Consider the following 21851-nt stretch of genomic DNA (forward strand, 5'->3'; position numbering starts at 1 on the left):
CTTGGGATTTGTTACAAGACTTCCGAAGTCAACAAAACGCTTGGAAGTTAAACCAAACCTGCAAGGCCTTGCAACTTCATGGATCATTTCAGAAGGTTTGAGTTGGTTCTCAAACTCAGCTCTGAGGAGTGGTGATTCTGTCTTTTGGTGCAGGAAGTCTTGATACAGCCTGGGTTTGGGGCCAGCCACTTGTGGGTGTGCCCATCTCACTACTCCCCTCTGGGCAGATGGTAGCTGTGATGTTGATTCTTAGATGTACGTTAGCTTCCAAGTGTGGCATTTCGAGAGTCCCAAACTGACATCTTTTTTGCAAAGGGTGAGGCATGAGGCTTGAGAAAAAAAAATGCATGGCCTTTGAAGTGCAAGGCTTTGAAGTTAAAAAAAAGCTAGCAAATTCCTGCTGCAGTTCACTGTCTGTGGAAAATCTGGAAGCTAAGACTTTTGACCAAAGAGGCTGGATAACGTTTAAAAGGAAGACTGGGGAAGTGTGGGTTTAATGTTTTACCTGTTTATGCAGTGGTGAAGAAGGTGAGCTTGATTCAAAGAGTGTGTACCAAAAAACACTGTCAGTCTCTGCCTTCCTTCTCTTCCACTGTGAGATTGAGTGCATTCAGATCACGGACATAAAATGTGTGTGTGGTGGAAGCGGGGGGGAGGAATTTCTCTCTTCCCGTTGCTATTGTGTTTTGTTATGTTTTGTGTCTGTTCAGTTTGTCTCCAGGATCAGAGAAGTGACTCAGAAAGTTATTTCCACAATAGGAGAGCATGGGAAAACACAAACATTAGTCTCTTAAAGACACACAGCCCTGTTTATCACACACTGACATGCCTCACTTTCTGACTGCTGGAATTGCTACCACATGAGCTACCTGTCTCCTTTCTTTAGAACCCTATCAGGATTTTGCACCTTAGGCCTTTCCTTTTGTCTCTAGAAAATTACATCAAACTCCCCCACCCTCTACTCCTTATTTCTCTATACTTATTTTCCCCCTCTTTAACTTACCTTCCCCATTTATTGCACCTCTCATCTGTTCCTCACATAGGTTCATCTCATCCCTCTTTCCATGTTCCTGTGCACATGAAAGCCTCTACCAGCACCATCTCCTATGTCCTTCAGCTGGGCCTTTTTTCTCCATGGTGTCCTCATATCCACCAACTTGGCAGTACCACACCTTCCCTCCGGGAGATGTCCCAGTCCCACCTGGTATGCCTCTGAACAAGCCAGCCTGGGCTCTATGAACCTTTGGGACCCTTTGGAGTGTTCCCTGTAGGTCCTAGTGCTGCAGGCCCAGACCTGCAGTGCTGTGCTCGGCCAAGCACGATCATCCAGTGATGCAGTGAAGAAACCTGGCAGCAACAGCATCCTGGAGCCTCCCTTAGTCCCAGCCCCTGGTGCCAACCCCTCCTTTTTGACTGAATAGTTGTTTCAGCCAGCAGGAACCAAAGATTAAATCTAACTTGTGCCAGTGCCAACCAGGTGGGACAAGTTGATCCTTTATTTACAATTATGATGAGGTAGCAATTATACTCTCGGGCTCTTTTCTCTTGGTGAGGGAGAGCTAAGCTCAGTGGTTTGGTTTTGTTAGCACACCTTTGGGGCCTGCTCTTGCCTATAACCCCCTCAGGTTCTCTTGTGTCTCTTTTTTTTTTTTTTTTTTTTTTTTAATGACTTGTTTAAATAATCTTGTTCTCTGAGTTGCCCAAAGCATAGATCTGCCCCATAGCCTGTGTTCAGTCATGCTTCTCTCTTCCTCCTTGCTGCTTACATATACGGGCATCCAGACTCCATCCTTTTTCTGCTGCATGCATTGAGAAACCTATTCAAAAAATTCCTCCCTTTCTCTTTATCCTCTTAGCTGTGCCAGCAATGCAGTGTAGTTGGCTTGCCTGCTTCAACTCTTGCTTAGCTCCCTTCTCTGCTGCTCTTGGAAAACATGCTCCAGTTTCTGCTCATCTCCAAAGGTGCTGCCTTGCTTGCTTACTCTGAAATTCTGCAGGAAGCCCCACATGGATTCTGGTGCTGTACAAGACTCTCAAGTCAGCTGCTACAAACACTTGTCTCATTGTCTTCACCTCATTTTTATTTCAGTCTTCATCTTCTCTCACTTTTTTATCTCTTTCTATTGACTGTGTATATTTATGTCACTTTAATCTCTTACAGTCAACTAGCAAAGCATGCCATGGGTGTGGTTCCTTGAAAAGCCAGCACAGTGAATCTTAAGGTGGATTACTTTGAAGACAGAAATTATACACAGGCAAATGGAAATAGGAAAATCCCACCCTAATTCTAGCACTATTCTTGCTTCTCTTCTGAAATGCTGGACTCCTGCCAAGTCTATGAACATTTCATGGCAAACACTGAGTCACAGGCAAGACAGAAACCCTTGCAAGACAGAAAAAGGAGGCAGGAGAGATGCACACTCCTTGCATTTAGGAACCTGGAGAGGAGAAGCAGGACAGAATGTGTTAATGCACATTTCAGACGGAGGGTGGCTGGGCAGGGAGGCACATTACAGTATCAAGGCAGCAACTCCAGACTATGTACAGGCATCGTCCTTTGGAGGGAATTGTTTCCCTTTTCTTCCTTCTAGCAAGTTCAGGAAACAATCTCTGACTGCACTTCTGTCATCAAACATGAGGTGGATCTTTCATTGTAGGAAGACTTTGGAAATGCCACTGTTTAGGGCCTGTTGTAACAAACAGTGCCTAGAAGCGTTGTGTAACCTCTATTCTCTAGAAACTTCAGATTCCTTCCTTCCCATCTGCCAATGCCTTATGTTTTTGAGAAAGTTGCTCAAATTTGTGTTTCAATTTTCTTATCTTTAAAATTAGGAAAGAACATTTCAGGATACTGTGAGGTTACATTACTGTTTTGACATGGTATTGCCACTTGCAGAGATGATATCAGAAATTTGCAAAGAACTGAGCTTTGAAAGAAAGGATGGCTGACTCTCTGAACTTTAGGTCACACATATCAATCCCATAACCATCTTGTAAAAATTGCAATATATACCACCTTTGAGAAAGGAATTTCACTATGCAACTACAAAATACCAGCTAAAGCACAGAATACAAAGCAAACATCACAAAAACTTTCAAACATTAAAAGAAATCCCATTTTAAACAATAGTACTGGGTGAAATTTAAATAAAGACACCAAACAAGATATCAAGTCTCAAATGAACAGCAGAAATGTTAATAATTGATGCTTTTTAGGTGATAAATAGAGAAGGAAAGTAATAGAAAACCAATATTTCATAGTTATAAGTTTTATTTTTGAAAATGTAAACCTCACTAACCATGCATACAAGTTAAGACAATATTTTACAGTTCTTAATTTTCTTCCTTTTTAAATTTTTTTCCTTTTATAGTTGCATAGGACATTATCACAATATATAACTATGCAATACAAAATACATAAAAAGTTACAGCAGAGCAAGAATAGATGAAAATATAACTGTACAACTGTAATACTTCAATGTAGTGATTTAAAGAGTTGAAAAGTGAGCCACAGAAGCTTTCATGTGCTGCTGACAAGCCTGTACAAGTGAGGGTGACACTGGCAGCTTTACAGCTCACTGCAGCTGAAAGTTTAGCTGTGAACACGTGCACGCTCCCCCACTCGGGCATGTGCTGCTGGAAAAGCACATGTGCACACACACACATGTCCCCCACATGTATACAATGTACACAAGTATATGCACCTGTAACCAGAGATGAAACTCAACCACAAATCTCCAACAGGTTCAAAAAGTCCAAACGCAATGGCATGTGGATCTAGGAATTTGGTTCAGGCCCATCGCTAGTTATAATGAAATGGATACCTATTTTTGCTCTGTGGACATCCCTTCATTAGTCAGTGTGTAGTATAGACACACTGCTGTGTATTTATGTATACACACATACACTATACAATATACACATATATATCTATTTATATATATATATGTGCATATGCTTATATAAATCCATATATATAAATAAATATATATTTTTAAAAACCTACACCAGTGGATGGGTTTTTGCATTCTATATTCTGGCTCATGGGATAAACAAGGATAATTTGGGTATTTTATTCTGCCTAAGGCTATAGCTCTTATCCCCGAGAGTTACAAATACCGATGTTCATCATACCATTCACTGACATAGACTAGATGTTAGCACCTAATGCACAAACAGATGGTGTGATGGAGTAAAAGAGCACCTGAAAGTTAGTTTGTAGGCATGACCTGATGAAATTACTAAATCTAATGGCAATGAAAAGGCAAAAACAACACTGCACTTCACAAAGTACAAATCCTGTAACTCATGACAAAACACTGGAGACGAGCAGTTGTGAAACAGGTATGCTCCTCACACAGCCTTTACTGGTGGCTGTGTGAGACAAGGGGATTGCTGAATGTCTGGGTAGAAGGTGATGAGGTTTAAAGGTATGCAGAGGCTTTCATAGCTACAACTTCTTGCAAGGGTTAATGCAGTAAAGAGGGTGGGATACAGACAGGAATTAGGCATTACCATCAAACAGAGGCTTCTGATGACTTGTCATAAATATATACCTTTGCAGTTACGTAAACAGGTACTAGGTATGTATTGTAAAAGCAAGGAATAATTAATTTGCAGATACAAAAAATTCTCACAAAATCTAGCTGCCAGGAATTTACCAAGACTGCTTTCTAAGAAGCAGGATGGAAACTGAATTCATGTTGCCATTAGGCCTTTGCATAGGGAGAGGTTAATGGAAGGGGTGAATGAGTTTCTAAGAGCATCTTCAGTTTCACCTGGTAGCAAGGTGATGATTTTCACTTGCACCTATTTCCTGTAGAAAGGCAGTCCAACTCAACACTTAGAGAAGTTAGAATCATGGCTGGAGAAAAACAAACTTTCCAGGGCTTTCTTAATAATAATAAAGCTGTTGCTATAATCTGAAATGGAAAAAAAAATCACAGCAATGTTGTATTTTGTGAGAACACCTCAACAGATTGCACGGGGAAAGGAGGAGGCAGGAGAGATGCACACTACCCCAGATGGAGAAACCTGCACTTTGCCAGAGCACTATTTCCTGAGTGTGACATGTTTGTTGCCGTGCCAGAAGACCAATTTAGATTACACTGCTGGGTGAAACAACAGAAAGGTAAGAATCTGAGGTTAGTTTGGATCAGCAAACAGATTTCAAAACATAATTTGAGCTATTCTGACTTCTCATGTCTGCAAAACTCAGGAGGAACCATCACGAGAATGGAGTCCAATGACCTTGCTGATCATCAGACATTTCTAGCAGATGCTAGAAAACCCCATTCTTTTCTCATATGAAAATATTAAGAGAAATTTTTGTTTACATTCAATTTTGGAAAATACTAGTGGTTTGGAATTTATCATTTTATCCTAAAACTATAAAGTTTTAAACCTCTAATGGAAATATTTGAAACTCTATCTGGGATTTTAAAACACAGTAACTTGACTGTCAGCCTAATACATCCTGAGGTATTTACAGCTGAGATGTAAAAACAAAAAAAGTTTTAATGACCAATTTCAGAGTATTTTCTGAAATTGTTCTTATGTTGGCTATATACAGCCCCATGGTGTTCTCATTAAAAGAACTGACTTAACTGAAAATTTTACTTTGAACCAATTTATTTTCTCCTGCTTAAACTTGAAAAATTATTAGTAAAATCTGTGAAGTATATGAGTAAAATATTACTTAACTGTTTGAGTTAGAGATTACTTAGTTCTCTGTCCCTCAGATTAGGTTGTCCCAAAATCTTTATATCCTATAATCTCAGCAGTGATAAAACCTGGTGCAAATATTCCTTCTTCAGGCTAGTAAAACAACTTGTTTGTAATGCATAAACTGATTCATGCTGAATTATTAAGTCCTAAATAAATGAAATTGAGTGGTTCCTCCTTTCCTGAAGATTAAATGATGCTCTTGTTTGAACAGGTGATTTTACAGCAAATGAACTGGGAACATGAAGCCTATAATGTTTGCCAATACCGAGTGCTCCTTTTGATTTTCTTGTTCCCCCACTTCTCCATATACCTCTCTTAAGGTATAATGATAATGAGAAATGAGTTTGACTTGTTTTGAAGTATGTGCACAAGACAGAGCTGACCTGTAGAATTCCGTGAACTAGATATCTGAAATGTCTCTCCACTAACTGCAGCACAAGAGCACTTCTAGGAGTGACAGAAATTATTGGAATATGAATTCCTGTTGTCTGAATTCTATCAAGTTGTTAAAATTGTGTATCTCAGCACATGACATTAAAAAAAAAAAGAAAATAGGAAATCTGTTGAGGCCAACAGATCTGGTTTTCCCCTAACTCCAGAGCCTGGGCAACTCACCACATTAACTCTATTTGTCATCTTGGAAAAAACCCTTACTATGTTCTTTCATTTTCTGTGAAATGAAACAGTAGAATTGTGCCTCTCACAACTTCCAATTCAAAGGGGGAAATTAACAGAGGTGAAATATGGAGCAAATGAACATGAAAAAAAATACTGAAACATCTGCATTTGTTTAGATTTATAGTTGTATTTGTATTGATAAATACTCAGAGTATTTATTTGTACAAATAATAGAAGGTGCACTATTAGGAATAATGTATATTATGGAAGTACCTATGAAACTACTTGGAAATTTATATTAGCTTCTCACAGTTAACATACAGTACAATAAAACCTTGCAAAACTGGATCAATGCAAAGCAGCAAGTAAGATACAGGTTCAAGGGGAATCTGGAGGCATTCACTTAATATCAAATGACTGGTTTGGCATAGAGAGTTTCTTTTCACCATGCTACACTTAACTGCATTTATACCCTACAGAAAAAAAAAAACCAAAAAAATAAAAACCAAACAGCAAAAATCCCAAAATTCCAGAATCAAAAGGAGCTGAATTGATAATATGCACCATCAGACCCAGACAAACCAAGGAATGTGTATTTGCTGCCAGTGAGGTTTTCAGTACATCACTATGTTTCTGGTCTGTTACTATATTTTCTACCATATAAAACATGAAAATCCTTGTGCTCTATCTAGTGTTAGATATTTGAAAGTTATTGAAAACTAGCCAATATTCTCCTTCTGTTATTAAGCAGAAATAAGAGCACCTTGATTTATGCTGGTATGTGTATTTTTGAGAAACTTGAAGTAGTGCTGAGCTATAATGTAATTTTATTTTAAACTTAAAAATGCATATTTTATTATTCCAGTGAGAAGATACCTTATGATTTTCACTTCCTTCTATTAACGACCACAATTTTGATGCAACAGAATACAGAAACTATGTCTTGGCCAATTTTTCCTTCTAATATACAGCTGTACAGTAGGTAAGTACCTTGATAACAGTTTTGGTGGGCATTGGTTCAGTAATGCTATTTCTGTAGTTAATTAAAAAAGAAAACAAAACAAAGGAAGAAGAAATAAAGAAAATTGTTCAAGTCAGTGTGGTTTGATTGAATATTCTGTTGGTCCCATACTGAACAGGCAGTGCAGACAGCTTAACAGCTTGGAGAGAGTTGACAATAGAATGCCTCCAAGATTCCAGCCACCTTGCCATAAAACGTTACCCAGTGTAAATTTGTTCCTTTGTGATTTAGGTTACTCATTTAAGGCATCTTGTTGAGAAATTTTTCTCAGAATTTTATCTAGCATGAAATAAACCAACAAACAAGTTTATCAACGTCACAGAGATTTTTGCAATTGGAAGTTGGCTTTGGAGCATCTTCAGCAGAAGTGAGAAGACAACTTGCTACCATAGGCAGAGGGCAGCTTGAAGAAAGACAAGATTCCTGTCTGGAGGTTCCCCAACACAGGTATATAATCAGGAAAATGAGCAATGGAAGAGTCCAGTACTACATTCCAGTATTAGGCTGGTTTCTGTATTGTTTGCTTGTTTTTTATTTTTTCCCCAGTGTGTGAAAGAACCTAACAAAAAGCTTCTGAGTGCAATTATATTTACAGAGTAAGGCTGTGGTTAGGGTGTGTCTTCATTGTAATTATTGTGTAACATAAATATCCATCCCTGAGAAAGGAGAAGGGGGACATAAATCCAACACAGTTTATTTTTAAGTGTATGTATGCTCATATTGTGCAATCCAGTTTTACAAACTACTTCAACACCTGAGGTGAATTAAGTAGATTTTTTCCTTTTTTTTTAGATTTTTTTCATTTTCTTATAAAGAATAATGAAGAGGATCCATATATGGTTGCAAAATATATGAAATATGGAGACAGCAGGAGTCGCTAAGAGTAACATGTAAGTTTGTCTGTCCATGAGGTTAGAATAGCCACTTGTATGGTTGGGTAAAGAAAATCTGACTAAAAATTGCAGGAGGAAGCAGCTATTTACTGATTTTTAAAAAAGAGAGGGCGGGAACTGAAGGAGGGGAAGCAACAGAGTTTTTTAAATGTGTGCAACACCAACAAAACTCCACGTTAGGCATTAGAGGCAAAGTGCTGACATCCAGTGCAGGTAGGCTATGGGGAGCTGGCGGGGCTGATCGTGGGGCTGGAGGCGTCCGAGCGGCTGTAGTCACTGACAGAGCCTGTCCTGGAGCCGCTGCCGCTCCGCCTCTGCAGCATGCTGGGGTGGAAGTTGGCGTGACGCCGGGCGTGCTTGGTCAGGTGGTCGCTGCGCATGAAGCGTTTCTCACACAGCGGGCAGCTGAACTTCTTCTCCCCGGTGTGAGTGCGGTAGTGCCGGGCCAGCTCATCCGAGCGAGCGAACTTCTTGTTACAGCCCTGCCAGCTGCATTCAAAAGGCCGCTCACCTGCAGAGAGCAAACACGGCACGGTTAGACGGGAGAGCAGTGTCTTCCATGGGCTATTTTTTTGTACGCAGAATATAGAATAAAAAGGTTGGAAGCAGGCTGAATGCCACTTGGCACTAAGTGGATGGAGGTGTTATCCTCTGCCAGAGCAGGCTGCTGTGGTATTCCAGCCCATTTAAAAATGCTGTCAGACCAGTCATATACCTTGTTTGATAACTGGGTCTTCAGGGATGCTGGGCTCCTGATCCTTTCATGGACATCTCATATCTCTTGTGTCTGTTGAACTTTATGACTTAATAATAGCTGTACTGAGCTTTATAGTATATTCACTTATTCCTCCAAGCTGTCCCTATGTGTCTGACCAAGTGCTGAAGTTAAGAAGGCATGATGAGGTCTTCTCCAGCTATTTTAGAAGTTATTGTAAAAATGCAAAATGTCAATTTTGAGGCAGTGGATGTGATGTATTCTCCACAGCTGTGCCTGTGGTTTCTGCATTTGCTACAAAGTACTGCAGTTTCCCTTGTTCACTGCCTTGGGTCTCACTCAAGTGAGGTGGGGGTGCTGTATTCCAGTAGGGGACAGATGTCACCTTGAAGGTACCAGCCTTTTTGAATAGCTAACATAAACCTCATAAGCTGTGGCACTTAAGCTTGGAGCAAAGAGCAGTGAGCTCACAGAAGGAGCCATCTGGTGACCCGGTGCAGCTCTGAACAGATCTCAGCCGTGGGACAGAGGCCTGGTGCTGCTTTAGGGCCATGCACTGTGGTAGATGTGCAGTCTAGGAAGCTCTGCAGAGGCTGCAGACAGAATTAGCATTGTTGTTGGGTAGATGGGTATCTGGAATCTATTCCCAGCTTCATCACTGATGTGCTGCATATGAGGAAGAACCTCATGCTTCCATCCTTAATTTCTCCATTTCATAAAAATGAAAACGTTGAATCATGAAATTTGCTGTCTACTACTTCTGCTTATTGGTTTGGTTCTTACTGTCGCTGCATCTGAACATCACGTGTTCTTTAATTGTTATTAATTGAGAACATCTTATTCTTTTGTGAATACCTAAATACATAGACTTAGCATTTTTGGTAGTTGTAATTTTAGTAACTTCCTACTTGCACTAATCCTAATGTTTCTAATTCTGAATAGCCTGTTCCAGAGTCCCAGAGAGCCACGTAAATTCTAGACAAAGCTAAGAAATAGAAGTTCTCTCCACAGTACACTGAATAGGAAATAAAGAAAGAAAATCACCTCCTGGAGAAACTCAATACACCTTAATTAAAACTGTCTGAGATAAAAATTGACCCCAGCAAATCTTCAATCTAAGCAGCCGATAATCTGCTTAAAATTCACAGATTTGGCAATAACATTTATCTCCAGAATCTGCTCGGGAGGCTCCTGCTCAGAAAAATTGTTCTGTAGGTTCCTTTTCTCTCTGTTCATGAGGCCTCCAAGATACTTCAGACAAATCTCAGTGTCTCAATGAACAGACAAGCAAGTCCTTTTAAAACAGGATATTGTTCAATAATCTGGAGAAAACAAGTTTCCCCAATGTTTCCTTGATTATTTAGGAAAAAGACCATAGCTCATTAAAACAAATTGCTCTTAAGCACATTTGGTGGATTTCATTACACCTACAACCACAATGCATAATGCAGTGGTTTCATCTGTGCAGTACACACAGATGTTGTATGGAGAACTGTGACCACCCTGCCTAGGGACTGCATAAGGCACTAAAGATGAACAGAACTGTGGCTTCCCCTGACGTAGAGCCTAAAAATCTCAGGGTTACACAAATGAATTTAAGAATAAAACCACAACCAACTGGATTTAAAGGATATAATCTTGTTGCATAAAATAAACCATGCAAATCCATTCAGTGTCTTCCTTAGCCTTATTCTGGCTGCAAACTGTCAGGGACTGAACTCTCCATCTGCTGCTAGAAACAGGAAACAAAAGTATTCTGGCTGTTTGTCATATATCCAGTTGTGCTCTTAGATATGTTCCTCCCTGTGGTGGGACATGCCTGGGGTGTGACAGCCCTGTTGTGTGACCACATTCACTGGTCTTGTCCCTATATTTTGGTCATAGTAGAGATATACATCTAAGAGGGCTTTAGAACCCCTGGGAAGAAGGGCAGTGAGGCATGGTCTTGGGGTAGATGTGGCCTGCAGAATCAGAGTTCCTCATCCCTGAGCTTTTGCTCAGTTTTTGCTAAGACAACGGTCTTTGGAGCTTTCTATTGTCTGAGTTAACATTTCTGTTTATTTTCATTACAAATGGTATCAGCAAATGTTCTTCACTTGAAGAACTGTCCCATGAAGTGAGTGCTTTCAGACAAGGAAAGCAAAAGTTTTCATGCAATGTTTTGCGTTGCTGTTGACACCACCATGAAGCAGAGGGAAAATGGCACCTTCTGTTCTCATCAGTTTAATGGCACCAGCTGCTCCTGTCCATGATTCTAGCATTTGGGAGCCACCACTAGGCACAACATTCCAGTTCCTAAAGAGGAACGTGCTTCTGAAGCAGGATTGTGTAAGCTCAGTGTTATCCAGCACTAGCAGGTGATGAAAGTATTGCACAACTCATCTCCCCTTCTCCTCACGGCACATCAGGTCTGGATGAGAACATTCAGGTTCCCACTCATCTGTCTGATTTGATGTTGATGGTGATGAGGATTTGGGTGCTGAGCCAAAAAATGTGGTATTTCTTCCACTATATTTCTACAAATCCTGTACTTCTCCTTCCTAGGGACTATTTCCCCCCTCAGTCCTCTCTAGTCTTCATTTTATATCTTCTTGGTACTTGGTTTTAAGTTTCTTGGCCAAGTGATTTTCCACTGACAGCTGGCATCACTCTAGTAGTGCTAACAGTTCTTTAGAGTACTTCCCAGCTTTGTTGAGGTTTAGCAATTTCTCTTCAAAGAAAAAGTGTATTGTGAGGAAACGCTGAGTGCCTTGTGTGAAGATGTAAGAGTAATTTTTATTGTTCATAAAAAATTAGTACACAGTCTGGAACAAAGTTGCTGGGGGGTATTAATTAAGGCAAGACCCAGCTGCTGCTCCAAAACCACACATGGAAATTCACAGTCTGTCATCATTCTCATCTCTCAAGCAGAAGGGATGTGGTTTTCTGTGCAGGTAAGTTACATAAATGTCCTTTTACCAGCAGTAAAGCAATCAACAGAATGAGAGATTATATGAATTGATTGCTTAATCTCATTAGGGAACATGCAGCCACAGTACAACGTTCCTACATAAGCAATAACTCATGGACATGTTGTACTCAACAGAGAGCTTTCACCATTAAAATGGCTGTAACATGACACAATAAGAATTCTTTCAACTCCATTTCAGGCAATGTTGAAGTCAGAATTTTACCTTTATACACTCAGTGAAGAATTTGATCTTATAGATAATTGTAGAAGTGTTTTCATGTATCTTAGATATGGCAGGAACACATCAAGCATGTGAATATGTATACTGAGAGTCTTAATGCTGTGCCTTGGCAGCAGCAGTATCTTTGTGTATTATGAGCCTTACGAACAGGTCTCAAAGAGTCCCAAGTTTCCAAAAGATAAAGGTGCTTGAAAATAAATTAATCAAAATGCAACTCTGCCTTCTTTATCTTTGGAGACGCAGGCAAAAGATGCATTTCAAAGATAAGGAATACTGTAACTTTTTTTTTACCATTTAAAATAGGTTTGAATATTCATGTTCCAAATTTTACTAAATGGTAACCCTCCTAGCTCCTTTGCCAGGGCACATGGCATCTAACTTGTGTTTAAGTTACACAAACTGATGGAAAAACATCACATTGGAGAATTAGATTCTGCTGATCTCAACTGAAAATTACACAAGCAAGAACATTTTTGGCTTTTTCCTGACCTTCATCCAGTAAAAAAAAAAAAAAAAAGCAGGTAGTGTAAAGGCACATTAAGAAACTTGCAGTCCTCACCAAGTGAAAGTACGTGAGCTCTGCAGGTGCACAGAGTTCTGAATTCCTTTCAGGGGCACAGGCCTTGCTGCTCATTGTCTGGCAGAGCAGCCTGCCAAAGGAAACCTAGAGTTGCCTGGGCTATAGAAACGGCATTAAAAAAATGCACCTCTATCCTCTCTTGCTGGAAAGGATTCGGAAGTAACTAGAGCCAGCCTGTTCTTATGATATTACATAAAGGTCCTTTGTATTATTCTGTATTTTTCAACCATTGTATAGTGAGGCAACTGTACGTAGTTATGGGAAACAAAATTTAAAGAGATGGTGGCACCAGATCTGATGTCTACTGAGCTTGATTTGTACAATCCTTTTAGTGCACATATAGTTTTAAGGACTCTTTTCTTATATAGAGAGCCTCCTGTACAGACCCTGGAATAATCTGTTTTCTGCTTCACCAATTCATCTGTCTGATATCCAGCATCTGAATATGAATTTAAAAAGATAGCAAGTACTGCCTAAGCATACTTTAAAAATAACCTACTACTGACTGAAATGCCCAAACAGTTTGAGACAATTATGAACCTAACCATTTTCCAACTTATAATGCAAAGATTAGGCAATTGTATGTGAAGAATTTGAAGTGTGCTATCCACTGTCCTACAGATTACGGTATCATCAAGTCAAACCACATACTGGGGGCTATTTTTTTCAATTTACCTCATGTAATAGCTCTGCACATTATGTTAGCATGTTCAAGCACATGTCAAGGCCATGGAGTAACAAAGAAATTTTATCCGGGAATTCAATGAGTGTCTGCAAAACCAGAAACAGTAAACCAGAAACAATTTTCTGTGATCTTTAATCTGTTCTGCTGCTTTCCAGAACAGGGTTGAATGTTGTTATAAAAACAGACTAGAAGCTTGAACATGCCACTGGATGCTATTCTTATATTTCTACATTTTCATATACATAATGAGGAGTATATTTAGAAACACAGATCAGCAGGCTGGGTGGGGAGGACGAGGGGCAGACAGTTAAGAGATGTGACTGAAGAGGCTTTCCTCCAGGAGAGGAAATGCTATCTTGGGAAAAACATTCAGCCAAGCAGACTATGCTCCTTGAGATGGGGCTATTACTTGGAAAAAAACAAACAAAAAACCCTCCAAAAAATGAGGAAAGATCATTCTTCAATAGTACTGACATGTATTTATGGCTATTTTAATTTCTGATATTCTCTTGTTTATAAAAAAGTTATTTTGCGTGGTCAAAAAAAAAGCCATAATCTCAGTGCAAGAGAGAATAAGGCTTTGATGTTAGGCAAATGGTGGTTTCTTTATGAAGTATTTAAAAAGGGATCAAAAATTTCCAAAGCCTCAGATTTTCAGATTCCTATAAGATGAAACCACTGAGTTTTAAATTAATGATTTTAGGGGTGATATTTCATAACCAAATAAGCCAAATGCAATTGGGTTTTTACATCTGCTCTTTCACACACATCTAACAGAGGTAGCAGATTCAGCAATATTAAGCTTCACTAGTTCCAGGGAAATGAGGATGTTTTAGTAATGTTCTCAGTGAAAAGAGGAGTTATAGGGTGAATTAGACTGTCACTAGACACCGGAAACCTAGTGTGGGAGTGTGATGTGAATGTCCAAATCCAAGAAAAGCTCCTGTTAGAGTTCCCATCTTACTGAACACTGCACATAGGACACACAGCAACAGCAGCTAGGTTGCATTAGGACCTGCAGACACAAACATGCAAAGTCCTGCTAATTCCATTATCTGTCATGTGACCTTTTTTCAGGAACTGGAGTTCTCAGAATTCCTGCAGGCACAAACCCAGGCATCTACAAAGTTCATTCACTTTAAAATGTGCACGTCTTTATTTTGACCTTAACAAATCCAGTCACTACATTTATAAATTACTGGATCTTATGTCTCCTGTGTGCCTAGGAAACTACTACTGAGCAGGACTGCAACAGCTACCATAACATCCATGATTGAAATCCTTGGTCATTTTCTGTACCTCAACATTTTCATTATTTACACATGAATGTTTCTTGAAAGGGGAATTTCCAAGTGGCAAGTTTATATTTGAAGTCCATGTGTGTTCCCGTTTGCTGTGGAAGTGTTTGTGTTACTCCATCTGGGAGCACAGATTACACCCTGTTACAGCCACAGTAACTAGAACAACTCAAATAGCAAATGACGAGCACGCACGGTCAGAGACTATAATGATAACAGCTACAATGCCAGAGAAATATAAGTAGTGAAAAATTCCTGCCCTAGCCTTAACCACAGACAGATCTGTCTGAGAACAAATATAGCTCATTTGGTGTGTTCCATGAAGATATCTGGTCCTCTTAAAAAAAATTAACACTCAGTTGCACCAAAGTGGAAACAATTTTTTAAAGCAGATTGCATTCTATCAGTTATATTCTCAGCTTTAATTTCAAACTTGTTTGATAATGTCTTAAAAACACCATTTATAATAATTTTAACTACTTAACTGGATTTTTATCAGCCACATTTTCTTCTCTTTTGTCAAAGCAGAATCATTCAAGCCTATTCCATCTTTTTTTTCCCCCTCAGGATCCTCCATCACATAATCTTTCTATTGTCTAAAATATGCATCCCATCATATTTACTGAATCTTTTTTCAAGTAGGGGTGCCCAAGTTGAACTGCTCCAAGTATCTATAGCTTACCATTTTTAAAATAACCATGTTTTTTATCCTGTATTTTTGCACAGTGAATTAAGAATCTGAAATTTGATCCTGCTTTACCAAGTCATTTTCTGCCTGCCATTTTAACTCCTGATTGACTCCTGTTTAGTTCTTACTTCATCTCTGCTGCACACCACTGTGTGTACAGTAAATTAAGTTCTGCGTTCCACTCCCAGCTGAAACCTAGTTCCAGACCATTTCACACAAGCAGCAAGTAGTTAGAAGCTATGTTTCAGGATCTGGAAAATAATTCTTACAGCAAATTTGCTTTAAAATTAAATGGCCACAAATCTAATAAAAGGAAATACTGCTATATTCTTATCTAAGATTTTGAATAGAAAAGGGAAATAAAGGCTAAAACTATGTGGGTAACATTTTGCCTGCTCAATAGAAAAATCATGCAGAATTTTGCAAACAAAGAAACCCATAGTAATTTTGTTTTTAGTTGACCAAAATGTTTTACTTCTTTCAGTATGGATTTTGTAACACTATTTAAATTCCTTTAGCTCTGGGGACAGTTTTCAAGACAGTGAGGATGTTAATCTGAAATGAATTAATAAAATACACTAACACACAACTTTTCTGAAACAAACAAAAAAAAAAAAAGTTTAAACAATTTTCTGACTACTTGTCAGTGAAAAACTGTCCACCAAAAAATGTAGTTCCTGTAGCTCTTGCTAGTAAAGAAATACAAACTTTCTAATATTCTTCATTAACATTTCTTGGCAGCTTTCTATCCATGAAGACATTTTTATTAAGTGACTAACTGGAGATCTGATCTTTGAAGGGAACAACTTCAGTAGGGATCTTTGAAGGGAACAACTTTGTGCTTTCTACTTCCACTAAACTCCCTGTGTTTATAAGCACAAGGGAATTCCAAAGACAGCCAAGGGTAACGACCATGAAAGTTTATCCTTCACAGAGAAATCTTGGAATAGATTGTACATCTGTGCTGAAAATGTGGATGAGAATATGCCCTGTGGCATTGCAGTATGACCCCAAAAGCCTCGGAGATTCTCTACAGCATTTTAAGTACAAGAAACATTTTCTGGAGTTGCACTGAGCTGCTTTCACTTCCTTCTACTTTTGTCCTCTGGAGTCATTTTGCAAACTGGTGGTAAAGTGGTGCAGTCTTCAAAACACTGGGTCTGTTTTGAGTTCTCCCTTTAAAGAGCTAATGTGCCACACACTGCCATGACAAAGAAACAACCAACCCAAAGCTCATGCTAGAAAGACAAGCATATTTTCCAAATATGTATTTTTATGATCTTCTCTGCACTGCTACAGTACAATTCCATAGATATATAGTGAATTTTGTTTGGTTTTCTTCTCTCTAACTATGTTCACACTGCTGTTCCTTTCTGCAAGAGAGTACTCCAAAACACAGGTAATCTTGCTGGGCAATTGAGAAATTCAATCCTTTCCTATCAACTGAAGATCATGAAAAAGCCCTTAAGGGTTTCCAATTTGAAATTCATATCTGTAGACCTGATCAATGAGATGCTCCTTGTTTTACTGCATCCTTGTACTAAGACACAAAATGCCAATATTGGCTTTCTCCTGTGCAGTTTGTCGCTTCCTGGTTTCAGAAGAGTTCATGCTCTATCTCCTCCTTACACAACCCTTCCCAGTCTTGTGTGTTCCTTTCGCTTTTGAAACTACAAAAAAACAGTTGCACTAGGCCAGGGCTTTGTGAAGCTCTGAAGTCAATTATAACACTACATCAAAACACAGCTGGGGTGGGTGGGGATGTGGATGTGTTAAATATGTTAAAGAGTTTTTCCCTTGAAACACAACCAGGGATAAAATTATTAAGGTGAGTTTAGCATACAAGATTACTTCTTTTTATTGCAGGGCCTAGATATATGGACACAAATTTTGAAATCATCCTCTCTAGAAGTAACTGGAGTTTTAGAAGCTATTTCAGCAAAGAAGCTGAATTAGCTGAATAATTGCATGCATTGAACCAACAGCACTCCCATAACTTTCTGAATAATTAATTAACCTGGTCATCCACTCACCACTTAGGTATGAATGTGTGCATCTGATGACTTGATTTGATGCATCAGAAGAATGCAGTGGAATAGAAAAGCCAGCAGAAAGGCAACTCTGAAAGTGAAGGCTCAGAAAGGGGGTGTAAGGGAACAGACATGTAATATCCAAAACACCCCCATGACTTAGGGATTCCTCATCACTCTTAAGCAAGGGTCACAAATCTGCAATTACTAGCAAAATGATGGGAGTTCATTTAGTAAAAGTTGATGAGGGCATCTTTGGTTTTACTCCCCTCCCCAGCTTCCCATCACAAAACTGCTAGGAGCCACAACAAAGAAGGCAAGAATCAATGTGCTTTCTTGTTGGTATCTAAAGCACTGAAATTTAGCAAAACAGCTCCAAATCCTTAGCAAGGTGTTTCTGGGGCACTTAGGGTTGATCATATACAAACATAGTAAGAGTAGGTCCTCTCAGATGTAAACTTGCTCATTGATACTCTGGGTGTTCTGGTTAATCATGTGAGGTAAGGAGAAGATGCACGTGTCTTCTCCTCACAGAAGTATGAGTATGAAGGATGGTCCCCACATGTCACAGGGCAGGTAGCTTTCTTTTCAGGGCTTCTTTTTTAAAACTTTGTGGGAGCAACTGCATTACTGCTGTATCTTCCAAGAAGCCTTGTCAAAGTCTACATAAATATTACCTCTCTTGACCCTTTTCTGTTGTATTTGCTGTAGTTTTGCTATGTGACTGTACTGATAGCATGGGCACTCACTATCAGTAGAGGAATACCTGTTAGTCTGTAAAGTTGTGAGCAATCAAAACTCTAGCCATCTCCTACTGGTAGGAATCCATCATGCAGAAAAATGGTAATTTAGACAATTGTATGACATGGTGTTTACAATGCATACAATTTCAAAAATAAGGTATTGATCTCCTTATAGTCCTATATGGATTTATCATTGTTACCTAATGCTCTTTGTGGATTCCATTTTAACACTGAAACATGAAGTTCACTATTTCCCTCTCTTTTTCAAAGGTTTGGACACATGACCAAAATGGACACCTCTCATCTACAAAAAGGGAGACATCTGAGCCATTAGGACACCCATGAGGCTGGAAATGTACCCAACTAACAGGGACAACTTCCATATCTAGGAGAGTGCAGACTGGAATGGACCCTGCCTGCCCCACAGGAATAACTCCTATTGATCGTGCTTCCATTAAGTGCAATGCCTTTGTTTACATGGACTTTGGCCACATCCAATTATAAAAGCAGCATTTTTTTACCTTCTTGCTGGAATATATGGGTAAATAAAGCTCTTATACTGAATACCAATGACAAGCCTAACTTAAAAAATGAAAGGCGACAGCCTCAGGGACAGAGAGTTTATGTTCTAAGATATTGCAAACTAAATGTTGGGGTTTCTATCAAAGTGAAGTACCAGTGATCGCTGCATATAATTTCTGTTGACTAAGCCTAAAACTCTTACTAGGGCTCCTTATCTCTGAGGCATTAAATCCTAGACCAGTGCTCAGTAAAACAGCTGAAATCCACTAATTTAAAAGAGCAGCAACTTCCACTTGATTTTCTCTCTCCTGTGGCTTGTTCCAAGAATGGAGATCAATAGCTGACCCTCTGACTTTGCATTTAAATGCCAGATAATTAAATTGTGTTATGCTGAAACAATGAAGTGATGAATTCTGGGGAGAGGAAGATGTATCTCAGCTATGTATCATTTGCAAACCACACTGAAGTAGGACACTCAGCAAAGAAGAGAACTCTGTAGTATAGTAGCCCTTCAATTACTGTATTTTTCTAATTTTTTCTACTCAGCTGTAGTAGATGTAATAAAGAAGGATGTAATATGTAATATTATGTAATATTTAAGTAATTTTAAAATTATGTAATATTTATGTAATTTATGCAATGTAATAAAGAAAGATGATTATTTAAACATCTATTGTGATTAGAAAATAAAAAAGCATCTGTAAAAGAGCCTCGAAGCACATCTAGGTACTACTGAATGACAAAAAACTAAATTATGGTGATTTTTTTTCCTTTTCCATTGGTCAATTAAACTTTTAAATAAATATACTTGAAAAGAATACTAAAAATCCAAAAAATCTGTGTGCTAATCAGCAAATCTGACCTATTGCATCACCCCAGCAAAGGAATTTCAGCCTAGAGTTCTTGCCTTGAGCCAAAAATTTGTTGTTTAAGGGGCTTTCTTCATTCCTTTCATACAAAGATTGTGGCTTCAGCACAGGTCAGAAAATTCTGGATTCTTAAAGCAGACTAACATTGATGAAGGTATGTGGGATTTTGTTCTTTTTCTGTCTTGTTGATGAGCCAATTCAAACCTTTTTAAGTGACAAGGGACTACAGTAGGGCTCTCCAAATGCACGTAATAGTAAAGCACTGTTTTTATTGAACAAGTCCAGTTAAAAGTTGAAAGTAATAATGCGGCCCTTGATGAGTACATATGCTGGACTGAGGCCTTGTTCAGTCACCTGAGGTCTCGTTTACTCCTGTTGCAGCACCCTAGCAATACTGATTTGTTGTCTGTTACAAGCTTTTCAGCTGCACCACTCACCCTATGTTAGAGCAAACAAGGTGATTAATGGCAATGTTATGCAGACAGCAACTGAAGCCAAGAAAACAAACTCCCCAGACTCGATTCTTTCTTCTCCAGGAGGGAGAAATGTCTATCTGGTAGTGGAAACAACAGCTCCAAGTGTATCAACAGGGAAGGTGCAATTAAGGTACCAACAGAAGCACAAGTTTTCCATTACCGACTCCTGTCTGGATCCTTCCTGTGCTACCTCAGAACTGCTCAGTCTGTTACCCAGCCCACTCTGCAAACCCAGAACAGCTCCAGATCAGACATCTGACTGTTAGCAGCTCCATGGGAGCTCTGGACTATGACACTCCTTGGCACCCCATCCTTCTTCAGCCCACTCTTTACAGTGGACAAAAACACTACAGTCTCACTATAGGACACTTGCACCTCTCTTTCCAATCTGGGAATTTCTCTTTGTGAAGCCCAGGATTATGAACCAACAGAGCTCACAGGCTCTCAAGCCATTCATTCTCAGTGGTGTGGTCATTGCGTAGAGAAATTATATAGGTAGCAGAATTAACCAATAGGTACTCATAGATCAAATGGCAGGAACCAAAAATGGCATACAGTGACTTCTTAATGTCATAACTTTTTTCACAAGATTCTTTCGCATATATCTCCATGGATAAAAACTTGAACCTGAAGATGCTCATAGTGCAAGAATGTTTGAAATCAAACTGAAACTTCATAAACCATCCCTGTCTGTACAATGACCACAGGAACAACCTCTGCAGTGGTTTAGACTGCTTTCAATGAAAGTCTACCTCACAAATTTTTAGTTGTCGCGGCTTTCAAAAAAATTTGCACAGTAATGTTCATGATCTGTGGTTAGACAATGGAAATATTTTAAGTGGGAGAGCAATTAAATAGGTAATGACCAATTATATTAATCTGGTGTGAACTGTGAGTGAATTCATGCTTTAAGTGGGAAACTTTGTCTCCATGAGCTCTGCCCAGCAGTTGCATGAATAGCTGCAAAGAAGGAATCACATGACCTCATGAATCAGTCTTTTCTCTGTTGACATATCAATGACTTTCATATTATTCTATTCTATTAAAAACAGGATAATGCTTGTAAAAGCAAAGCTTATCAAATTAATGAAAGGCTGTCCTGCTATGCAAAATAACAGAATAAAGGATTATTCATCTAATCTGAGACCTGCACTTTATTTATCTGAGTTCTGGAAGACGATGAATGTCATTTGCCTCCAACTGAAGTGCACATACTTTGGCACGAACAGACCTTGCGGGTAAGTTATGACATTTCATGTGCACAGCAGCTCCCAGGATTTGGGGACAGGATGAGATTTCATTTTGCTAGAAGCCAAGCAAACAGAAGTTAGTGAAGTTGTCTTTGGCTGTAATTGTGAAATGTCTCCTTGTGAACTTTTGAACTGTTCAATCAACAACATCACAGTAACACAGCATGCCTGAAACATGGGGCTTCAGCATTTATAAGCACAGCTAAAGCTGTAAAGCTAAGTGAAAAATCTGATATTGAGAGTTTATTGCAACTGTATGGAAGAAAGAGGGAGTGGAATTTCCAGTTATTTTATTCTCATTCTGGCTGGATTCTTTGCCAGAGAGCAAGGTGGTGTTGAAGTAGTTTATGAGCAGCATCTGCCAATGGCCATATTGAGCATCCAGCTTCAAGGAACAGGCAGCTCTGGAAAGTAGTTTTATGGGCTGATAATCAAACACTAGATCTGTTGCTTGACACAAGGCAGCTACCATTCAAGGTATACATAAAACTATTACACACACACTAAAATCTTCTGCTCAGATTGTTAAATCACCCTCCCTGTTT

The 21851-nt window shown here is 39.1% G+C and overlaps 1 protein-coding gene across 1 annotated transcript in view; it reads right to left on the reverse strand.

Annotated features, from left to right (window-relative positions):
* Positions 1-6864: 6864 nt before the first annotated feature.
* Positions 6865-21851, reverse strand: part of KLF13 (KLF transcription factor 13) — a 29450-nt gene continuing 14463 nt past the window's right edge. Inside the window, exon 2 of the mRNA XM_054273040.1 lies at positions 6865-8770. Coding sequence (XP_054129015.1) covers positions 8478-8770 — 293 coding nt within the window. The 3' untranslated portion in view covers positions 6865-8477. The remainder of the gene's footprint in view (positions 8771-21851) is intronic.

Source organism: Melozone crissalis, unplaced genomic scaffold (assembly GCF_028551555.1).
Source record: "Melozone crissalis strain CALT ecotype California unplaced genomic scaffold, PUWL_Pcris_2 ptg000014l_1, whole genome shotgun sequence".
NCBI classification, from domain to species: domain Eukaryota; kingdom Metazoa; phylum Chordata; class Aves; order Passeriformes; family Passerellidae; genus Melozone; species Melozone crissalis.